We start from the raw sequence: 19,413 nt of genomic DNA on the forward strand, positions 1-19,413 counted from the left end.
AATGCTGTAAATTATGAATGCTTTCAGAAATAGAAGTGTTAATAGTTTATTTTTATCAATTAACAAAATGGAAAGTAAAATGAACAGAAGAGAAATCCAAATCAAATAAATATTTGGTGTGACCACCCTTTGCCTTCAAAACAGCATCAATTCTTCTAGGTACACTTGCACAGTTTTTGAAGGAACTTAGCAGGTAGGTCATTCTAAACATCTTGGAGAACCAATCACGGATCTTCTGTGGATGTAGGCTGTCTCAGATCCTTTGGTCTCTTCGTGTAATCTCAGACGAAGTCAGTAATGTGGAGATCAGAGCTCTGGGTGGGGCAAAACCATCACTTCCATTCTTTACGCTGGACAGTTCTTAATGACATTGGCTGTATGTTTGGGGTTGTTGTCATGCAGCAAAATAAATTTGGGGCCAATCACACGCCTCCCTGATGGTATGGCATGATGGATAAGTATCTGGCTGTATTTCTCAGCTTTGAGGACACAATTGATGCTGACCAAATCTCCAAATCAATTTGCAGAAATGCAGTCCCATATTTGTAAGGAACCTCCATCATGCTTCACTGTTACCTGCAGACACTCATTACTGTACCTCTCTCCAGCCCTTCAGCAACTAAACTGCTTCCTGCTACAGCCAAATATTTCAAATTTTGAATCATCAGTCCAGAGTGCCATTTTCTTGCATATTTGAGTTGCTTAGCCTTGTTTCTACATCAGAACTATGGCTTTTTGCCTGCAATTATTCCAAGACGACCATTTCTAGCCAGACTTCTCTGGACAATAGATGGGTGTACCTGGGTCCCAATGCTTTCTACCAGTTCTGTGCCGATGGCACTACTGGACATCTTCCGATGTTGCAGGGAAGTACAAGCATGATGTGTCTCATCTGCTGCATTAAGTTTCCTTGATCTACCACTGATTCTACGATCCTCAATGTTACCCATTGCTTTGTGCTTCTTCAAAAGAGCTTGAACAGCACATCTTGAAACCCCAAGTCTGCTTTGGAAACTTTGCCTGGAAGTGACTTTGCTGATGCAGCATAACTGCCTTGTCTTTTTGCAGTGCTCAGTCTTACCATGGTTTATGACCTGTCATCTGAAACTGTCTTCTACAACCTCACCTTAGTAGCTGAGTTTGGCTGTGCCTCACCCAGTTTTAAGCCTTCTTAAAACTGTTTGTGTTTCAACCTACATATGAAATTGATGATCTTTAGCACCTGCTTGGTATAATTGATTAATCATATCCAACTAATCCCACAAAATCCCTGACTTTGTGCAAGTGTACAAATTTAACATTTGATGATGGTTTGAAGCCAAAGAGTCATTACACCAAATATTTGTTTTAGATTTTTTTCTGTATGCTCAGTTTGCAATAAACAATAAAAATATACATATAAAATATATATTTTTGCAGACCCTAGATCTTATAGAACAATTTGGAAACATTTCCGGTTTAAAAATGAACTGGAACAAATATCAAATTCTCCTTGTAGCCTCCCCCTCAGTTGATCAGGCCTCCTTGCCACTACAGCAGGTTAATATGATCAAATATCTAGTAATACAGGTGTCTAGGTCACCTGCCGATTACATTGCCCTGAATGTGGAGCCCCTATTTTCTGTTCTTAAGGCCAAATCCCAAATTTGGGCTAGACTGCTATTAGGAGTTATGGGTAGAATTGGATTATTAAAGATGGTTCTGTTGCTCAAAATCCTCTATGTACTATCGCATTCCCCAGTTTATATCCCAGATACTTCAACACTATGGATACGATTCTGAAATCCTTTATCTGGGGTGGCGGTCGCCACAAGTTGGCAATGCATATACTTAGAATCCAACCTCCCTGGGAGGTACAGCCTTACCGGACCTTGGATTATATTATTCAGCAGCCCCACCTTTCCCATCTCTTTCACATTGATAAAACTGACAGAAAAAGATTTACTACTCTAGTCTCTGACCCTGAAATTCCAACAAGGGCACACCCATTCTGTAATATTATCAGGGGAGTTTGGGGACCTGCTATACAATCCGCTAATAAAGGGATGGCCTTTTAGTATAAACGTGTCTTGGACCTATCCAACCCTAAGGTACATGCTTCGCATTTTCATGGTACCTCCAGGTACGGCATGCTTTAACAATTCAATTTACTGACAATTTCCCAGCCCTTTCCTGATTATCTATACTGGATGTGGTGTATAGGGAAGAACCCCAAAAATTGATTTCCATTCTATATGAATTTCTCCTCACCCCAGTGGCCTCTGATTTGGCCTATCCTTTTAAACCCAAATGGGAGACTGACATGGGGTCATTGAGGATGAGGAATAGGAGGCAGTACTAGACTCCTGCAAGAAGGTCTCACCTAATAGATCTGATCGCCTTACCCAACTCTATATCATACATACATCTTTATCAGCAGCTCACCTTGCATGATTTAGAAGTGACAGAAATTTGTATTGCCCTAAATGTCATATATCCCTGGGCACATTTGCACATCTGCTCTGGCACTGCCCGCGGGTAAGTAGGTTTTGAATCCAGGTAATGTAGTTCATACATGATCTCATGGGATCCCGTGTCTCTGGATCCTAAATCCTGTTTATTGGGAATTTTCCCTGATCCAGATGCTGACAAATACTTGACTACGGTTTTACATGAAACATTTAGTGGCAGTAAATTGGTAGCCTGCCACTGGATGCAGACGCATCTTCCATTTTTGAGGATGGCCGACAATAATAATACTCTCCCTTTAAAGAAATTGTGGGATTGTTGGCTGCAATCTGTACTTAAATAGTGAAGGTTTAGCTTTACATATTGGGTTGCTTTTTGTCATCATCCATACAGATGTCTGTATTTCTCCTGCACAATGCATCTTCATTGGGCCAGGGTAGGCATAGATTTTAGTTATGGGGATGTGCTGATTAGTCTTTGTCGCCAGCAAATTAATCTTTTTTGTGGGTTTCCACTGCTGTGCTACAATCAGCACTGTATGTATATTGTCACCAAGGAGTTACTTGTTTTTCGTTTGGTTGTAATTTCAAAATGTAAAATTTTTGTACGCCTCAATGCATTATAATGTAATCTCCCATTTTAATTCAATAAAAACATTTTGCCTTCTTGGTAAAAATGTATATTTATATAATAGATATATATATATATATATATATATATATATATATATATATATATTTTTTTTTTTTTTTTTTTTTAAGCATTCTTACTCTGCAGCATTTCATCACACCTTCCTAAAACTTTTGCACACTACTGAATATACTGTGATTAAATTACTTCTCCAAATAAGCAGTTGTAACCTATACTATGCATGGTATGTGTTATTGCCCATCACATCCGAATACATATGAGACAAGACCTCTAAAGCTCCAGTGTTCCAGTGAAAATAAGAATGAGAAAAAAAAAAATCTGTAGCTGCTGACTTTTAAAAAAACAGCCAATTACCTGTCCCTCGGTCCTGTGGTGTCCACCACGCAGCCAGTTTCACTGGCCGCCCTCTGTTCTCGGTGCCAGCATCCTCAGTGTGGGGACCTGGCTGTGACAGATTGCGGCTTCAGTCGGGTGCCCAATGCCCACGCAGTGTTGTGCTTTGTGAATGGTGCTGTAGTCTTCTGGGGCCCGTCACCTGTCTCAGAAGACTACCAGGAGGGAGGGGAGGAGGACAATTTCAGTTTCCAATCGCCTAGGCCAGTGGTGGGCAACCTTTTTTTTCAACTGAGCCAAATCTCGCCAAAACCACGATTGAAATTTATTTTGAGAGCCACATTTTTAAAACTGAAAATACATCCCCCATATAGTAATTCATCCCCCATAGTAATTCATCCCCCATATAGTAATTCATCCCCCATATTAAGTCCCCAAGTCCCCCCTGTGTCAATTCACTTACCTTTGCACTGCGCGTTCCTCTCGCCGTGTTCCCGCGCCGTTCCGGTGTAGCATGAAAATCTATCTCCTATGAGGATCTGTCCCCCTCGACGTATCTGCGCATGTGCCAGTTTCAGGCATTAGCAGCCGATCGGCGATCTCCGGCACATGCGCAGATACGTCGAGGGGGACAGATCCTCATAGGAGACAGATTTTCATGCTACACCGGTCTTCAGGACGGACTGTGAGAGGAGCCTAGCGGGAGCCTAGCTCCGCGGGCCGGATTAAAAGGTCCGCCGGGCCGTAGTTTGCCCATTGCTGCCCTATTGCCTGTCACCTGGTGGGCAGTGTGCTCCGGAGCCGCAGCCAAGGTGAAAAAGAGCCGCATGCGGCTCTGGAGCCGCGGGTTGCCGACACCCGGCCTAGGCGATCGCAGCGGAAGTGGGAGCGGGTACCTGTCAATTTTGGGTACCCACTCCCCCAAGGTGCCAATCCTTAATGGGAAGCAGGGGGGCCAGTCCTTAAAGCGGAACTTTGCTTTAAGGTTGAATCTGAAACCTTAAAACCATGTGTTTTGTTTTATATCTGTAAATGACACTAAGCTATATTTTGTGATGACTGGAAAGCGTTCTAATAAAGATGTATTTAAAAAAAAAAAAAAAAAATGTAAGCAATGCGTGTCCCTTTATGTGGTGCACTGAAGTGCCATTTGTTTAGAATGGTACTCAAATATACATTGAATGTAGCAGGCAAGGCATTCATAATAGAAGACCCGAAGGCACCCCCTAACCCCCTCCACCCCACTGCTGAATTTTGTCGCAAAGCAATGCTAAACAGAAGCAATAAGACAAACTTACTACAAAGTTATGTCTTGTATCATAGGGATAGATTTACTAAAAGTGGAGAGTGCAAAATCTGGTGTAGCTGTGCAAGCTAACCAATCAGCTTCTAACTTTACCTTAATTAACCATTTGACGCCCAGCCAATAGCCGTATAGCGTCCTGAAAAATGTACTAGCTTTCCGGGAGGCCGCCATATGGCATCCTCCCGCACATGCGCAGTTCGCGCGCTTGCAGAGCCGCACAGCGGCGTGATCTGTCACCGGCTGTGTACCTCGGACACGGCCGATGACAGATCTGAGTACTGGCCCCTGTTGCCGGTACCATGTGACCAGTCACAGCAGGTCACATGACAGTTGTAGACAATGGATGGCTTCATTCATGCCATCCATTGTATACTAGTGTCTAGCTGTGAATGGTCAAAGCTAATCACATGCACGTCATGTGATTCGCTGTGGCCAAATCAGAGCTAAGCACAAAAAAAAAAAAAAACCCCTGAATGAATCAATGTCATTCAGCTAAATGCTTGCTTATAGCAAAATAATTCTTTGCTATAAGCAAATTGTGTAAAAAAAAAATACTGATCACTTCCCCAAAGTAGTACAATGTTACTATGGTAAGATTGTATTACTTTGGACATAGTGAAATATGAAAAAAAAAAAAGTAATAAAAAATTTAAAATAATAAAAAAAAATATATATATATATATATATATATATATATATATATATATATATATTTTTTTTTTTTTTTTCACACTGTCACCGGTCAGTGTCCCTGATCACTGCCATGCCAGTTATATGATGATGCTGTACTGCACTGGTGACAGTATGTAAAAAAAATATTTTTTTTTTTCATTTTCCAAAAAATTTTGACAAAAAAAAACACAACTTAAAAAAACTCGCCATGCCTCTTATGAAGTACGTCGGACTGTCTACTTTGCAAAAAGGGGTCATTTTTTGGTCTTTTTTTTGTTAATTTAGCAAAAAATAAAAACCCAAGCGATGATTAATTACCACCAAAAGAAAGCTCTAGTTGTGTGAATAAAATGATAAAATTTTAGTTTGGGTACAATGTTGTATGACCGCGCAATTGTCATTCAAAGTGTGAGAGCGCTGAAACCTGAAAAATGGCCTGGGCAGGAAGGTGTAAAATTGCCCGGTATTGAATTGGTTAAATTTGAAAAGAAAAAAAAAAAAAGGAAGCCGATTGGTTTCTGTTCAGAACCAGATTTTGCACTCTCCAGTTTCAGTAAATCAAACCCATAAGGTCGGGTGATCTTTGAACATAATGTGCCATGCATCTGTGGGTACCAGTGTTTAGAACCACTTGGAAAGTATGTGCCAGCAGCTTTTTCAGCACCTTTATTTTTGATACGTGCTGAATAAAAAAAAAAGAAAAAAAGGATCGATATATACAAAAGTTTAACAGATAAATTTGTTTTATTTTTTTTTATCTGAAAATAAACAAAAGATTGCATCTGAAAAAGGCAAACAATTTTAAAGTGAAACTCCCAGCAACCGGCAGGTGGGCAGGATTACAATCGTGGAACGATACCGAGAAAATTAGCCAGCCCCTGCGTAAGGTTGACATGCTAGCACATGAAGCGGTACCAAATTTTTTCGTCAAACAACCTTCCTTCAATTCAATGCTTTGGATTTATTCCTTTCTTTATTTGTTTGTTTCTTTTTTTTTTTTTTACTCTTAGCATCAACTATTTTAAAAAATAAAAATTACAAGCTGCAGCTTACGGTTAGAGCGCAACTGAAAGCTGCACATGCCCTAGCAGCTTCTCCCACCAACCTTCTCTGAAGAAGAGCAGCACGCCTATGGGCATCCCACTGCCCCGTTAGTCTATGGGGGCGCTCCATTCTCTCACTCCTTCTATTGGCTCCCCTTTCTTTCCCAATGCCTTTCTATACGGCCAGCTCTGGGAAAGCTCCCCCGGCACTCAAGATGAGGATGCCAAAGTGCGCCCCTCCCCCGAGCCCCTTCATTCGGGAAAACAAAAAGGCAGCAAATGCCATAAGTGCTCTCTTACACCCTGAGCCCCCGCTCACATCAAAACCAATTTCAAAATCGGGTGACCCGCTGACACCAATGCCTATGCAAATCGCACCAAAAGCTCTGCTGCGTGCACTACTTTAGAAGTCGGCGCGGCTCCGACAAAGCCGGAACCACACCGATACGACCGCTCTAATAGCGGACAATAGGGTGCGACTTGGCCTACAGTTTTGCAAGTCGCAGGCCAAGTTGCACCTGACGTGACCGGGGTGTAAGGGGCATGCCAGCGTGTGCGTTCTCATAGCGCACCTATAGGACAGACCACTCATTTCAATAGGCTTCCCTAGGTGAATAGATCGATTTTAAAACCACAGAGATACGTAAATCAATCAAAGTGAGTTGAAAATAATATAGCAAAAAAACAAAACCAATGTACCTCGGACACGGCCGATGACAGATCTGAGTACCGGCCCCGTTGCTGGTACCATGTGACCTGCTGTGACCAATCACAGCAGGTCACATGACAGTTGTACACCATGGATGGCTTCATGCATGCCATCCATTGTCTACTAGTGTCTAGCTGTGAATCGTCACAGCGATCACATGCACATGTCATGTGATGAGCCGTGGCCAGATCACAGCTGAGCACAAAAAAAAAAAAAAAAAAAAACAAACCCCTGAATGAATCGATGTCATTCAGGTAAATGCTTGCTTATAGCAAAGGAAGTCTTTGCTATAAGCAAATTGTGTAAGAAAAGAAAAAAAAATACTGATCACTTCCCCAAAGTAGTACAATGTTACTGTGGTAACATTGTACTACTTTGGTCCTAGGGAAATATGAAAAGAAAATCTTGAAGAAAAAGAAAAAAAATGTAATAAAAAATGAATAATAATAAAAAAAAAGTAAAAAAAATGATATATATATTTTTTTTTTTCCATACTGTCACCAGTCAGTGTCCCTGATCACCGCTATGCCAGTTATAGGATGACGCTGTACTGCACTGGTGACAGTATGTAAAAAAAAAAAAAAAAAAATTATGACAATCATTTTTTTCATTTTCTGAAAAATTCGGACAAAAAAAATACAACTTCAAAAAACTCGCCATGCCTCTTATGAAATCCGTCGTACTGTCTACTTTACAAAAAGGGGTCATTTGGGGAATATCTGTACTGTTCTGACATTCTTGGGCCTCAAGAAATTAGATTGGCTGTCACTACTTCAGGATTGATCAATATTCAGACCTATACCAGAGTTTGTGAACTCTATAACTTTCCTACAAACTAAAAAATACATCCTAGTTTGGGTTATTTTCACCAAAGACATGTAGAATACATCTCGGCCTAAATTTATGAAGAACCATTACGGATTTGCGAACTTTTATAACAGAAACAAAGAAAACCGTGTTTTGTTTTTAAATTTTCGGTCTTTTTTTGTTAATTTAGCAAAAAACAAAAACCCAAGCGATGATTAATTACCACCAAAAGAAAGCTCTAGTTGTGTGAATAAAATGATAAAATTTTAGTTTGGGTACAATGTTGTATGACCGCGCAATTGTCATTCAAAGTGTGAGAGCGCCGAAACCTGAAAAATGGCCTGGGCAGGAAGGTGTAAAATTGCCCGGTATTGAATTGGTTAAATTTAAGAAAAAAAAAAAAAAGGAAGCCGATTGGTTTCTGTTCAGAACCAGATTTTGCACTCTCCAGTTTCAGTAAATCAATCCCATAAGGTCGGGTGATCTTTGAACATAGTGTGCCATGCATCTGTGGGTACCAGTGTTTAGAACCACTTGGAAAGTATGTGCCAGCAGCTTTTTCAGCACCTTTATTTTTGATACGTGCTGAATAAAATAAAAAGAAAAAAAGGATCGATATATACAAAAGTTTAACAGATAAATTTGTTTTATTTTTTTTTATCTGAAAATAAACAAAAGATTGCATCTGAAAAAGGCAAACAATTTTAAATTGAAACTCCCAGCAAACAACTACATACAAAACATCTGTGAAAGTACTCAGTCAGTATGGCTAGTAGTAGTTGGTCACATTCATCTAGACTTGTTCTGTAACAGACATTTTGCAGCTTATCCAAGCCAAAAGAGAAAATGTCATTAATTTCTATTTTAAACTGAACATATTTTTTACAAGGTGAGGGTTTACATTCTTTAATCCAATCACCGTGGAATGTGTAAATGTTGATTGTCCATGTAAAGGATGGGATGTGTGAAAGTTACTGTTTTTACCGGTCTACACCCACAATGTCACAATTAAAGTTGTCTTAATCCCAAAAGCAAATATTATATTGCAGTTTACCAATTCTTAGATGTAATAGGTGTCTTGTTTATCTTTTTAAGGTTTCATTTCTACCTTGTGATCTCTTTATTCAACAGAACAAGCTGTTCTGCAGATGTAGCAGTTGGAGGGTTGAGACAAACCATTTACCACTGACAGGGGGGCTTACAATGATCAGCATTTATTAATTTATGTAAAATCCTTACACCAACAGTTTTTTTTTTCTATTGGGGTAACTGCTTATAAATTGTTGAAGTTTGGCTTCAATTTGTTAGTGAATCTAAATCCGTGCACCTAACACTACCGTCCTCCATGACGGACAATGCTACTGCTGTCCAAAGATGGCCCTGTGCTCCTTCATCCAGAGTGGAAGCACTCTAATAGAGAAGATGTGTTACTGGCAATATCGCCAGGAAAAAAACAGAAAGGGGTGGGAGCCTAAAGGAAGCTAATACAGCCACCACATCTGATAATTAGTTGATGGGGAAATTGCATATTTCCTAATTAATGCTGGTCTCACAACTATCAACACTGGTAAGCTGCAATATATTACATTTTTGGTTTTGGGTTTAATACCACTTTAAACACATTTAGCTACATAAACTGAGGAATTAACACACATTCAGAGTTCTTAACAATGAGAATGAGACTAGGTATCTAGAACAGGTTGGTTCCACAATTTCTACACCTCCCATCTTGTTTTTGGAAAATGAACATCTACACATTTCATGGTGATTAGATTAAAGTGTCAGTGTGCTACTTGTGTGGATATAAATGCTTGGGTCACTTACTGACACTCATTAGAACTGAAGTGGCTTGGAGAAGCTACAAAACACTTTCAACACTACAGAACGAATCCAGTTAATAGTGACTAGCTACTGCTAGCTAATGTACAAAGTTTGAATACATCCTGTACAAAACTTCGTTCAGGATATATTACTTCTGTTCAACCAGTCTTGTGATTTTGATATCTCTGTACTGCCAGTCAAGTGATACCCATGTCTCCTTGTTCAGCTTTGCGTTTTCCAGAATCACCTCTCTACGTCCAGCCTGCATGTTGATTTGCAATTCTCACATTTCTAATTTGCGGTCTCCTTCCTGGCTGAATGGCAGGTGAAGGCAAACAACAAAACTGGCTGAGCAGACTCAATCAGAGATATATGTATTTTAAAAGTGTATGCGGTTTGCCTGGATCTCTAATATAACTAAATGGGGGCAATATAACTGTCCCAGAAAACACTATTAGGAAAGCCAAAACATGCCGTACTTTTATCTTTCGGAGTATTTTTGACTGGCGCACATAGTAAAGAATCAGGATTCTGCAAACATTGGAAGTATTTAGCATACAGTTTGCTGTAGCTTGAAATGGGCCTGGCTGCCAGTTAATTTGAGGAAACTCAATGTCAGTAGCATACAACATTTTGCATTCTTGTACAGCTGTTTGCTGCCAATAAAGGAAGGAAGGCAAGGTTAGCCATAGTGCATATTAGTACTGCCTCCCTGTGGTGAGTGGAGGGATTAAGCAGTCTTTATACTGTGTGTCAGGAAAAGGTTTTGTCAGTTCTATGGTTTTCATATCTACAGAGGTGGTGAGCAGCTGTTACATCTTCAGCTGCTGTTGATATATATGTCCCAGCAGACCTTGACAGCTCAGCAGCTGACCTAATATACCCTTTGAATAGCACAGAATGATGGGACTTGTGGTTCCACAGATACTGAAGGTCTACGGATTGCCTATCGAGGATCTAGAATATGAACTGTTGTACACAAGGCAAAGCAATCACCACATGAGTCCGCCTTTGTAATTGAACTGTAGCTTCAGGAGGTACTTCAGGTTCACCTGGGCAATGTCATACACAATATATCTGAAAAGGCAAGTTAAGGTACAAATGCGTTCTGGTAGCAAAACTCCTCCTCAACCCATATCATGCTAGCAATTATTAAAGTACTGTATATTGCAAACTCAGTCACTGACATCTCATGCAGGCTTTAATATGTCCAGCTGAAACCTCAACAATCTCCCTCAAGAAATCTATGAAGATAAATTAATTCCACTTTTTCAGACTGCAGGAATATTGAGTTTTGTTTTAGGACAACTTTTCTAGTGGACAGATTACACAAGGAAAGCCAAACACCTGAAAGACAGCATGTGTAATGTACTTTGTGTATTCAGGGTTGCCAGACTGTCTCTGATGAGCTTCCTGAATGGGTGTCTGGCTGTTGATTAGCTTACTGGTAATTAGATCACTGTTTAATGAGGTTATGGTTAGCTGCTGTTAATTAGTTGTACTGATATTACTGTTTACAGTTTGCAGTGTTTAGGATCAGGTGATCAAGCTCTTACCTGAACCTGTGTGGTATAAATTCTGTGTGAATTGACAGTAAAGAATTCCAGTTGGGCCTAAGCTAGTGTAGTCTAGTTCTTGGGTGCAATGCCCAGCTAGAATACATTGTTCCTGTGTTCCAGCGGTGAGGACGCAGATGGAAGCACCCAGGCGGTCCGTCACAGGGATTTTACATGTTTTCAATCTAAAGGGTTGTGGGTAGGAATGATTATTCACTCCTTTTAAAAATAAGACATGTAGTGCTTATCTCCAGAGCTGTCTCCCTCAGAGGCCCTGCTCCACCACCACTTGCCCTTTAACAGACTTAATGACAGCCAGTGCCATTCAGTTCATTTTCTTTGAGCCCAGGCTGTTCTAGACACTTATGTCACCACATCAGTGTGCTCGCAGTACAAGAATTTCATACAGTGACCAAGTAATCCTAAATTAAGTTTAGTCTTTGTTATTGCTGTATCTAAAACCTTATACAGCGAGTGGATTTTACCCTTACTGGAGAACCTTGAACTATTTTTAAGGAAGTGCCAGGATTGAAAGAAGTGCAGAATATTTAGCATTGGTCGTGATGCTGCAGCTTGCTCCAAGAACAAGATCTGAGTGATCACATGACCACTGATTGCTCAGTTCTCTGTCGGTTCTGAGCAGACAGCAGTGACACTCACTTGTGAGCACAGTGCTCACTGAAGTGCCAGGAGCAGCTGGCCAAAGCTCTCCTTGGTGTGCTGAGAGGCTAAGTCAGATGCTTGTCAGGTATGTGTGGTGGATCCCGACATTATTGTCAGGATCCCTGCAGAGCCCAGACCAGCTCTGTAACGTTAGTTGAGAGTAGGCTTTATCTCGCCATCAACTGAATCTGGGTCACAAGAGTCCAGAAATAAGTGCACTCCTGTGAAAAATGCTTTGGTCATACTTCTCCTATAATCTTGGACATTAAGCAAATATACAATGATCCCCTGAGGTGGTTTCTTGACTGCAGCTGGGTCCATTTACCGCCTTCCTCATTTTGCTGTGGGTGTCGCAATTTCTTTTTATACTCACAGTATGTTAATGCAGAAAGCAGCTCCTCTCTTAGCAGCTCTGTAGACTGTCTAGCACTTCTGCAGGGTGCAAAGGAAGCCCAGAAGTGTGCATGGAAATTACAAACAGAAAAAAAAAAAAAAAAAAAAAAAAAGGTGTGCGCGTTGAAACATCCTCCCTCGATCAGCGCTGCAGGCTATGGCCTACAATGCTGATCAGTGTATTCTGATGATGAGGAACTATCCCTGCTGTCAGAATACAATAGCTCAGTGGAGAAGTTTCCCCTGTGCACTTTAAAATGTGTGGATCGGAGAATTAGGTCATTTTTTTTAGTTCAAGCTGCTGATTAAAAAAACAAAAGACTCATCTATAGGTTGCTTTAATAGCACTGAGTCTTCTATGAGCTGTAGGGAAGAGAATCTTGGGACAACAGCCTGCCCCTCCTTCCTCCATTGTGAAAAGCAAGTGCATAGATTACACTGCATGTAATGCAATTTGTGAATGGGGGAGATAATCTACTCATTCATTGGGCTCTTCTTCATTCACTACAAGCTACATGCAATGTAATCAATGCACAAGTTTTTCTCAATGAAGAAAGAAGGAGGTGGGCCGCTGTTGTATTCTTTTCACTGCAGCTCAAAGACAACTCAGAGCTAATTCACTTCTTTGGAAATGATTGAAGTCCAGCAGCAGGAAGAGGACCTGTCATCACTGCACAGAGTATTTCTACAGGATCCAACTGCCTGACAGATAAGGTACATACTTCACTACAGGTAAGCGACCTGACTGTAGCAATAGGAGCAAAAACTTTTTTCACTAAACTTTAGCTTTAAAAGTTTGCTTATTATAAATTAAATACATAGCAAGCAGATCATCACTTAACGTCCCATACATGTAGATTTGTCAACATGCACACAATTGGTGCAATAAACCATGTACCAGCAGTGAGAAAGGATACTCATTGTACAGTAGACTGGTGTCACTAATGTTGGTAGACATCCCTTTCCCCAGAGGAACGTCAACTCCATCAAGCTGTACAGTAGCAGAAGGATCAGGTGCAGTTCTGCCCAAGCCTACATAACAGAAGAAAAAGCAAACACATTAGCTAAAGTTTTATTCCAGTACAATTTATGGCCCTGTTCACACCATCGCATTAGAAAACGTTCACCTGATTTCTCTCAAAGCCTATAATTAGTCGTGCTAACATGCAACGGAATGTAGGATACATTTTCTGTGTGTATTACATGTGTCTTCTTCCTCTTCATTTCTTTACCATTTCCTGGGTTGTCTCTGTTTTTTTAAATAAGGACACGTGGCTTGAAAAATGCATTAATTAAATTCGACTTTTTGGTTTACCTGTAAAATCCTTTTCTTGGAGTACATCACTGGACACTGGGAAACTTTATACTCATACAGTCATGACTATTTAGATTAATGCTGTCACCTTCACATGAATAGACACTGGACACTAACACCAACAAGTTATTTAAAGGCATGGAAACACCTGTATACATATATCATGCCATTTCTGCTTGGAGTTCAGCTTTCACAGCTTCCACCTCTTCCTAAGGAATTCCTTAAAAAAAAGCACAGTTTCTTCCCAGGAGTTCCAAGCCAATAAGAACCTCATAGGCGGTGAAAGGATTCTACCCCTGAAACAGTGGAAATACTAAATAAGGGAAGGGATTCAAAACTAGTCTGACCCTTTGGGGAGCAATTGCAGGGTGTCTTCCCTACCTCAAAGAGGGATTTCAGATCCCACCCCCCTATTTTGTTTTGGCCAGTGTCCATTCATCTGAAGGTGGCAGCATAATCCAAGTTGTCAAGAATATTAGGTTCCCTGTGTCCTCTGATGTAGGATTCAGAAAACATGTTTTTAGTGTATTTTCATGTGTTGCCATTGACTAATGTAACACATTTTTACAAAAACACAAAGGATGCAGCAAGCAAGATTGTTAAAAAATGCAAAGTGCTAATGTGAAAAGCTTCATGATTACAACAGTAACTAGTTTTTCATAAACTTTTAGGATGTTGTGATGCTGCCTTATAGCACACAAAACATGATGCTGTGAACAGGCACTAACAGTTCTCAGCAGTAATTTCACAGGTTTGATGATATTACACATCTCTGTGCTGTTCTTAACCCTGTCAGGTCTCTAAGTAAAATCAAACTGGCACCCCCCTGCAATAGAAGAGGTTGTAAATTTATCTCTCTGCATGACAGTTTCCCCTACCATTCCACACCCCAGAGCCTCCATCAGTCTCTTCAAAGCTTCTGGATGTGTTGGATGCCTATGTCAAATGCCGCATACTGTGATTGCTTTCTCTGACCACTACATTACTATGGCACCCAGCAGTGATGCAGGGGTTAAAGGAGACATCACAGAGACTGTTGGGGAACACAAAAATCCAATACGTCCAGAAGACACTGACAGAGGCTGCAGTGCTGGATCAGAGAGAAGTTAGGCTGCCAGAGGGGTGTGTATACCATCTCCTCTAATGCAGGGGAGTTCTGCTTACGATGTTTTTTTTCTTCTCTTTAATGTGAAGAGAATAAATGCACACTATTTTTTTAATCTAACAAGTATTTGAAACAAAACGCTTTTGTGGCAGCTTGGAAAGTGTTTGATTCACCTGCAGTAAATGTTAGGTGATTGTCACTGTTCTATATACCTGCTCCAAAGGTCTAGACTGCTTTAGTCCTAAATATATAAACGTACCTTTCACGCTATGTTTACCCTTAGGTAATTTTGTTACGTGAGAAGCAGCTTTCAACTCATACCTGAAATAAAAATGATGTATAGGTGAAGATATAGCATATATTTTATATACACAAACATAAAATAAAAAATATTATATTAATACACACACAAGGCATAACATTATAACCAGCCACCATAACATGGCAAACCACTTAATATTTATTGATTAGGTCCCCTTTTGCCACCAAAACAGCCCTGGCCTATCGAGGCATGGACTCCACTAGACCACTGAAGGTTTGCTGTGCTATATTACATCAAGCAGTCAGTATCAGCCTCCACCAGCTTGCCTAATTCCCATAGTGCATCCTGGTGCCTCCTTGTAAGGGATGCACACACTCCCACACATGATGTAAAAGAAAATAAGATTCATTAGACCAGGCCACCTTCTTCCATTGCTCCTGCTCCAGTTCTGATGCTCATGTGCCCATTGTAGGCACTTCTGGCTGTGGACACAGGTCAGCATGGGCACCTTGACCAGTCTACGACTACGCAGCCCCATATCCAACAAACTGCTAAGTAGGGATGCACAGAAATTTCAGTGGTCGAAACGGTTTGGCCGAAAAACACCCCTTTCGGCTGTTGGCCGAAATGGAAAAAAAAAAAAAGCACCGATACAGGTGCCGAAAAACCCCGCATCTTGCCGTCCCTCGTTAGTTCTCAGCCTACCTGAGAAACCATCGATCCCGGCGCTGGGCACAGAGATGAGTGAAGGAAAGATGGCCGCCACTCATCTCTATGCCCTTGGAGGACCGGAGCAATGTCACTTCCCATTCCAGCCGGTTTTTTTTTTAAAAGCACTAGATCAATGCTTTACATTGCAGAGGAGAGATGTGGGGTCTTATTGACCCCATAGCTCTCCATAAAGAGAACCTGTCAGTAATTATTTCTAACACAAGGGATGCATGCATTTCTTGTGATAATAAAAGTGATTACATTTTTTTTTTTAAAGGGACAGTGCAAAAGTTTAACATGCCCCCGTGCTCGCATATAGTGGTGAACGCATATGTAGGCCATGCCCACATATGTAAACTATGTTCAAACCATACACGTGTGGTATTGCCACGAACGTCAGAGCAAGAGCAATAATTCTAGCACTAGACAACCTCCTGTAACTTTACACTGCTAACCTGTAGAAATTTTTAAAGCATCACCTATGGAGATTTTTAAATACCGCAGTGTCACGCCATTCCACGAGCGTGCGCAATTTTAAAGCATGACATGTTGGGTATCTATTTACGCGCCGTAACATCCTCTTTCATATTTCACAAAAAAATAGGGGTATAGACGTTTTGTTTTTTTTAATAAAAGTATATTCTTTCCAAAAAAAAATATATTCATTTTTATAAACTGCAAATTTCAGTTTCGATTAAGTGCATTTTGTATTTTCGGTACCAGAATTTTCATTTCGGTGCACCAGTACTGCGAAGCACTGTGTGTTCTGACACCTATCGAAACCAGCATTTTTTTCAGCAATTTGAGCTACTTTAGCTCATCTATTGGATCGGACTACACGGGCCAGCTTTCGCTCCCCACGTGCACTAATGAGGCTTAGCACCCTATCACCGGTTCAACGGTTTTCCTTCCTTGGACCACTTTTTTTTTGTAAAATTCCGTTATATTTTAACAGTTATAAAACAATACAAGAAAAAACCCTGCCAATGGCGGCATTACAAAACAGTGAAATCAATGCCTTAACCACTTGCCCTCCTGAGGATTTACCCCCCTTCCTGACCAGGCCATTTTTGGATTACGGCGCTGCGTTAATTTAACTGACAATTGCGCAGTCATGCAACGCTGCACCCAAATGAAATTTAAATCCTTTTTCCCCCACAAATTGAACTTTCTTTTGGTGGTATTTGATTGCCTGTGCGGTTTTTATTCTTTCCGCTATAAAAAATAAAAAAAATGGCAATTGACAGAAAAAAAAAAAAGAAATTTCTGACTTTTTGCTATTAAACATGTTCAGTAAAATAAAAATTTAAAACGAATTTAGTCAAATTTAGGCCAAAATGTATTCTGCTACATGTTTTTGCTAGAAAAAAAAAAAAAAAAAACCCCAATACATGTAAATTAATTGGTTTACATGAAAGTTATATACAAATGGTGGTATAAATACTGAAATTTTTTATCTTATTTTTACTAGTAATGGTGGCAATCAGCGACTTCTAGTGGGACTGAGGCGGGCATTCTGACACTGTGGGGAACTGACGGTGTCACCGACATCCCCAGTGACACTAATAAAATGATCAATGCAAAGGGAAAAAAAAAAAAGCACTGACACTGTACTAATGGCAGTGCAGTGAGAAGGGAGGGGTTAAAATGAGGGGCGATCAAAGGGTTAACTGTGTGCTGTTGCACTATAAGCTGCATCCATGTGCTTCACTGTAATCACACTGCTTTGGATGGCTGTGCTGTGCACAGCCATTCAAAGCAGTGTGCACAAGCTGACAGTGAGAACTGTTTTGTTTACAAACAGTTCTCCTTCCCGTCGGAGATGCTCGGCAATCAACGGACGACTGCGAGTTATCCCCAAGTGACTGGGAGCAATCCCCGGCTGGGACCCGGTGAGTGACAGCCGCCCCCTACCTGGAAAAGCAAAATCACGTATATATACACATGATTTTGCGCACCAGTGCCACCCTGTATCAGTATATCTGCTATACGGCAGTTGGGAAGTGGTTAAAACCGGTAACTAAACAAACATTGCCCCACCCAACATGCACAGCTAGGGTCACCAGAAGGCGAACAGATATCATACCCGGTGAGGTGCAACCCACAGTAGGATACACATGGTCAAGCGAAGCGATAGCCCAGGACTCCACCCCCCCCCCCCGCCCCCAAGAAAGATAGAAATGTACAGAATTTAACCCATACAACACAATCATGATCACATCATTACATAAACCCCCAAAGACCTGGATACATCTATTGGATGGAACAGTTTGCCCCATTAAAACTCCTGAGTGACAATGCGTACAGTGACAGCTTACGCACCCAGTAAATATAATCATAGTCTACACAGACTACTACAAGACTCTTCCTTGGACCACTTTTAGTAGGTCCTGACCACTGGAGGCCAGGCACATTCCTCAAGAGCTGCAGTTCTAAAGTTGCAGTGACCTAGTTTGGCCCAATCTGGCCCTTGTCAAATTTGTTCAAATCCTTACGCTTGCCCTTTTTCTGCTTGTCGTCAATGTTTTTATATGTTAAAATACATTAAAGAAACCAAGTTTTGGAACACTACCGTGCTATCCTTTGTAGACAACACTTGGCCCTTTGAATGTAATGGATATATGAAAATTGCGCTATAACCCTGGTTGTGTCTCTAAGGATCCATTCACACTATGTGCAGTCACTTGTGTTTTTCCTCACGAATAAACATTATTGCAAAATTCACACCAGCATGTGGCGTTTCTCTGTATTCCAGAGCTGTGCAATAATATGCTATGATAATATCGTACCTCTCTGAACGGCCCTGCGTGGCCCGAATTGACTGCAGCCTGGCCACTAAACTGCTCCGGTTTAGTGTGTGGGCAAGTGTGAACAAGCCGCTAAGATATGAAACCGCAAATAGCCTGCATTAGAAGAGGAAGTGATCTCACCTCTCCAGTGGTCTGTTTGTCTTACTTCCTTTCTGCATCAGTCTTTTTCAGCGTTCAATAATTCTGGGAGAATTGGATGCCCCTATCCCTTGCCTTGTGGCAGTTTGATCCTGCAACGCTTATATCACTGGTAAGTTCTGTATTGATGTTAGGATCAGTGAATGGTTGTTAAATGCTAAAAAGGGTCTAGAGAGGCTGCAACCACAGATGGCAGGTAGGACACATGTGCTTCTAGAAGAGTGAATTTACTACCTGTTCTACTTTTATACTTGTACACCTGACAGGGACTCTTTATAGCGGACTAAGGTCCCGCTGCCAAAAACTGCAACCAGACAGGCTTTTTATTGCAGAAGGGACATGCCATGGCTCTTCTGCAATAAAAGAAAACCTACCTGTTTGCAGTCTACAATGTGCTCTGCAAACACAGCTCAATTTACATTGCGGCACAGTGCCTGTGTGCGGGGAAGACTGCACTCCTGTACATGTGCAGGACCACTGAAGGAAAGGCAAGTTTAGCTCTGCTTTAAGTGCTGTATCAAAAATAAATGTAAAATATACCTGAAAATTACTGAAAAAAAATTAGAAAACAGGGATTTTAAAATTTGGGGTGAAAAAAATATCTGTGGGGCTACAAAATGCAGGATGTCTCTCACTGCAAAGGTAGTAATGTTCACAACCAATAAAACAA

General features: G+C 40.8%; 1 protein-coding gene and 1 non-coding gene across 2 annotated transcripts in view; one reads left to right on the forward strand and one right to left on the reverse strand.

Annotated features, from left to right (window-relative positions):
* The first annotated feature begins 6,232 nt into the window (after positions 1-6,232).
* Positions 6,233-6,334, forward strand: LOC149431469 (U6 spliceosomal RNA). The gene has a single exon (XR_016309263.1). It is a non-coding gene; the product is annotated as a U6 spliceosomal RNA (small nuclear RNA).
* Positions 6,335-8,597: 2,263 nt separating this feature from the next.
* Positions 8,598-19,413, reverse strand: part of LOC149431470 (poly [ADP-ribose] polymerase 1) — a gene marked incomplete at its 5' end in the record, with an annotated part of 55,998 nt that continues 45,182 nt past the window's right edge. The window contains 3 exons of the mRNA XM_089665575.1: positions 8,598-10,867; positions 13,320-13,434; positions 15,082-15,143. Coding sequence (XP_089521701.1) covers positions 10,783-10,867; positions 13,320-13,434; positions 15,082-15,143 — 262 coding nt within the window. The remainder of the gene's footprint in view (positions 10,868-13,319; positions 13,435-15,081; positions 15,144-19,413) is intronic.

Source organism: Staurois parvus, unplaced genomic scaffold (assembly GCF_062004578.1).
Source record: "Staurois parvus isolate SC_StPar_1 unplaced genomic scaffold, SC_StPar_1.0 ptg002245l, whole genome shotgun sequence".
NCBI classification, from domain to species: domain Eukaryota; kingdom Metazoa; phylum Chordata; class Amphibia; order Anura; family Ranidae; genus Staurois; species Staurois parvus.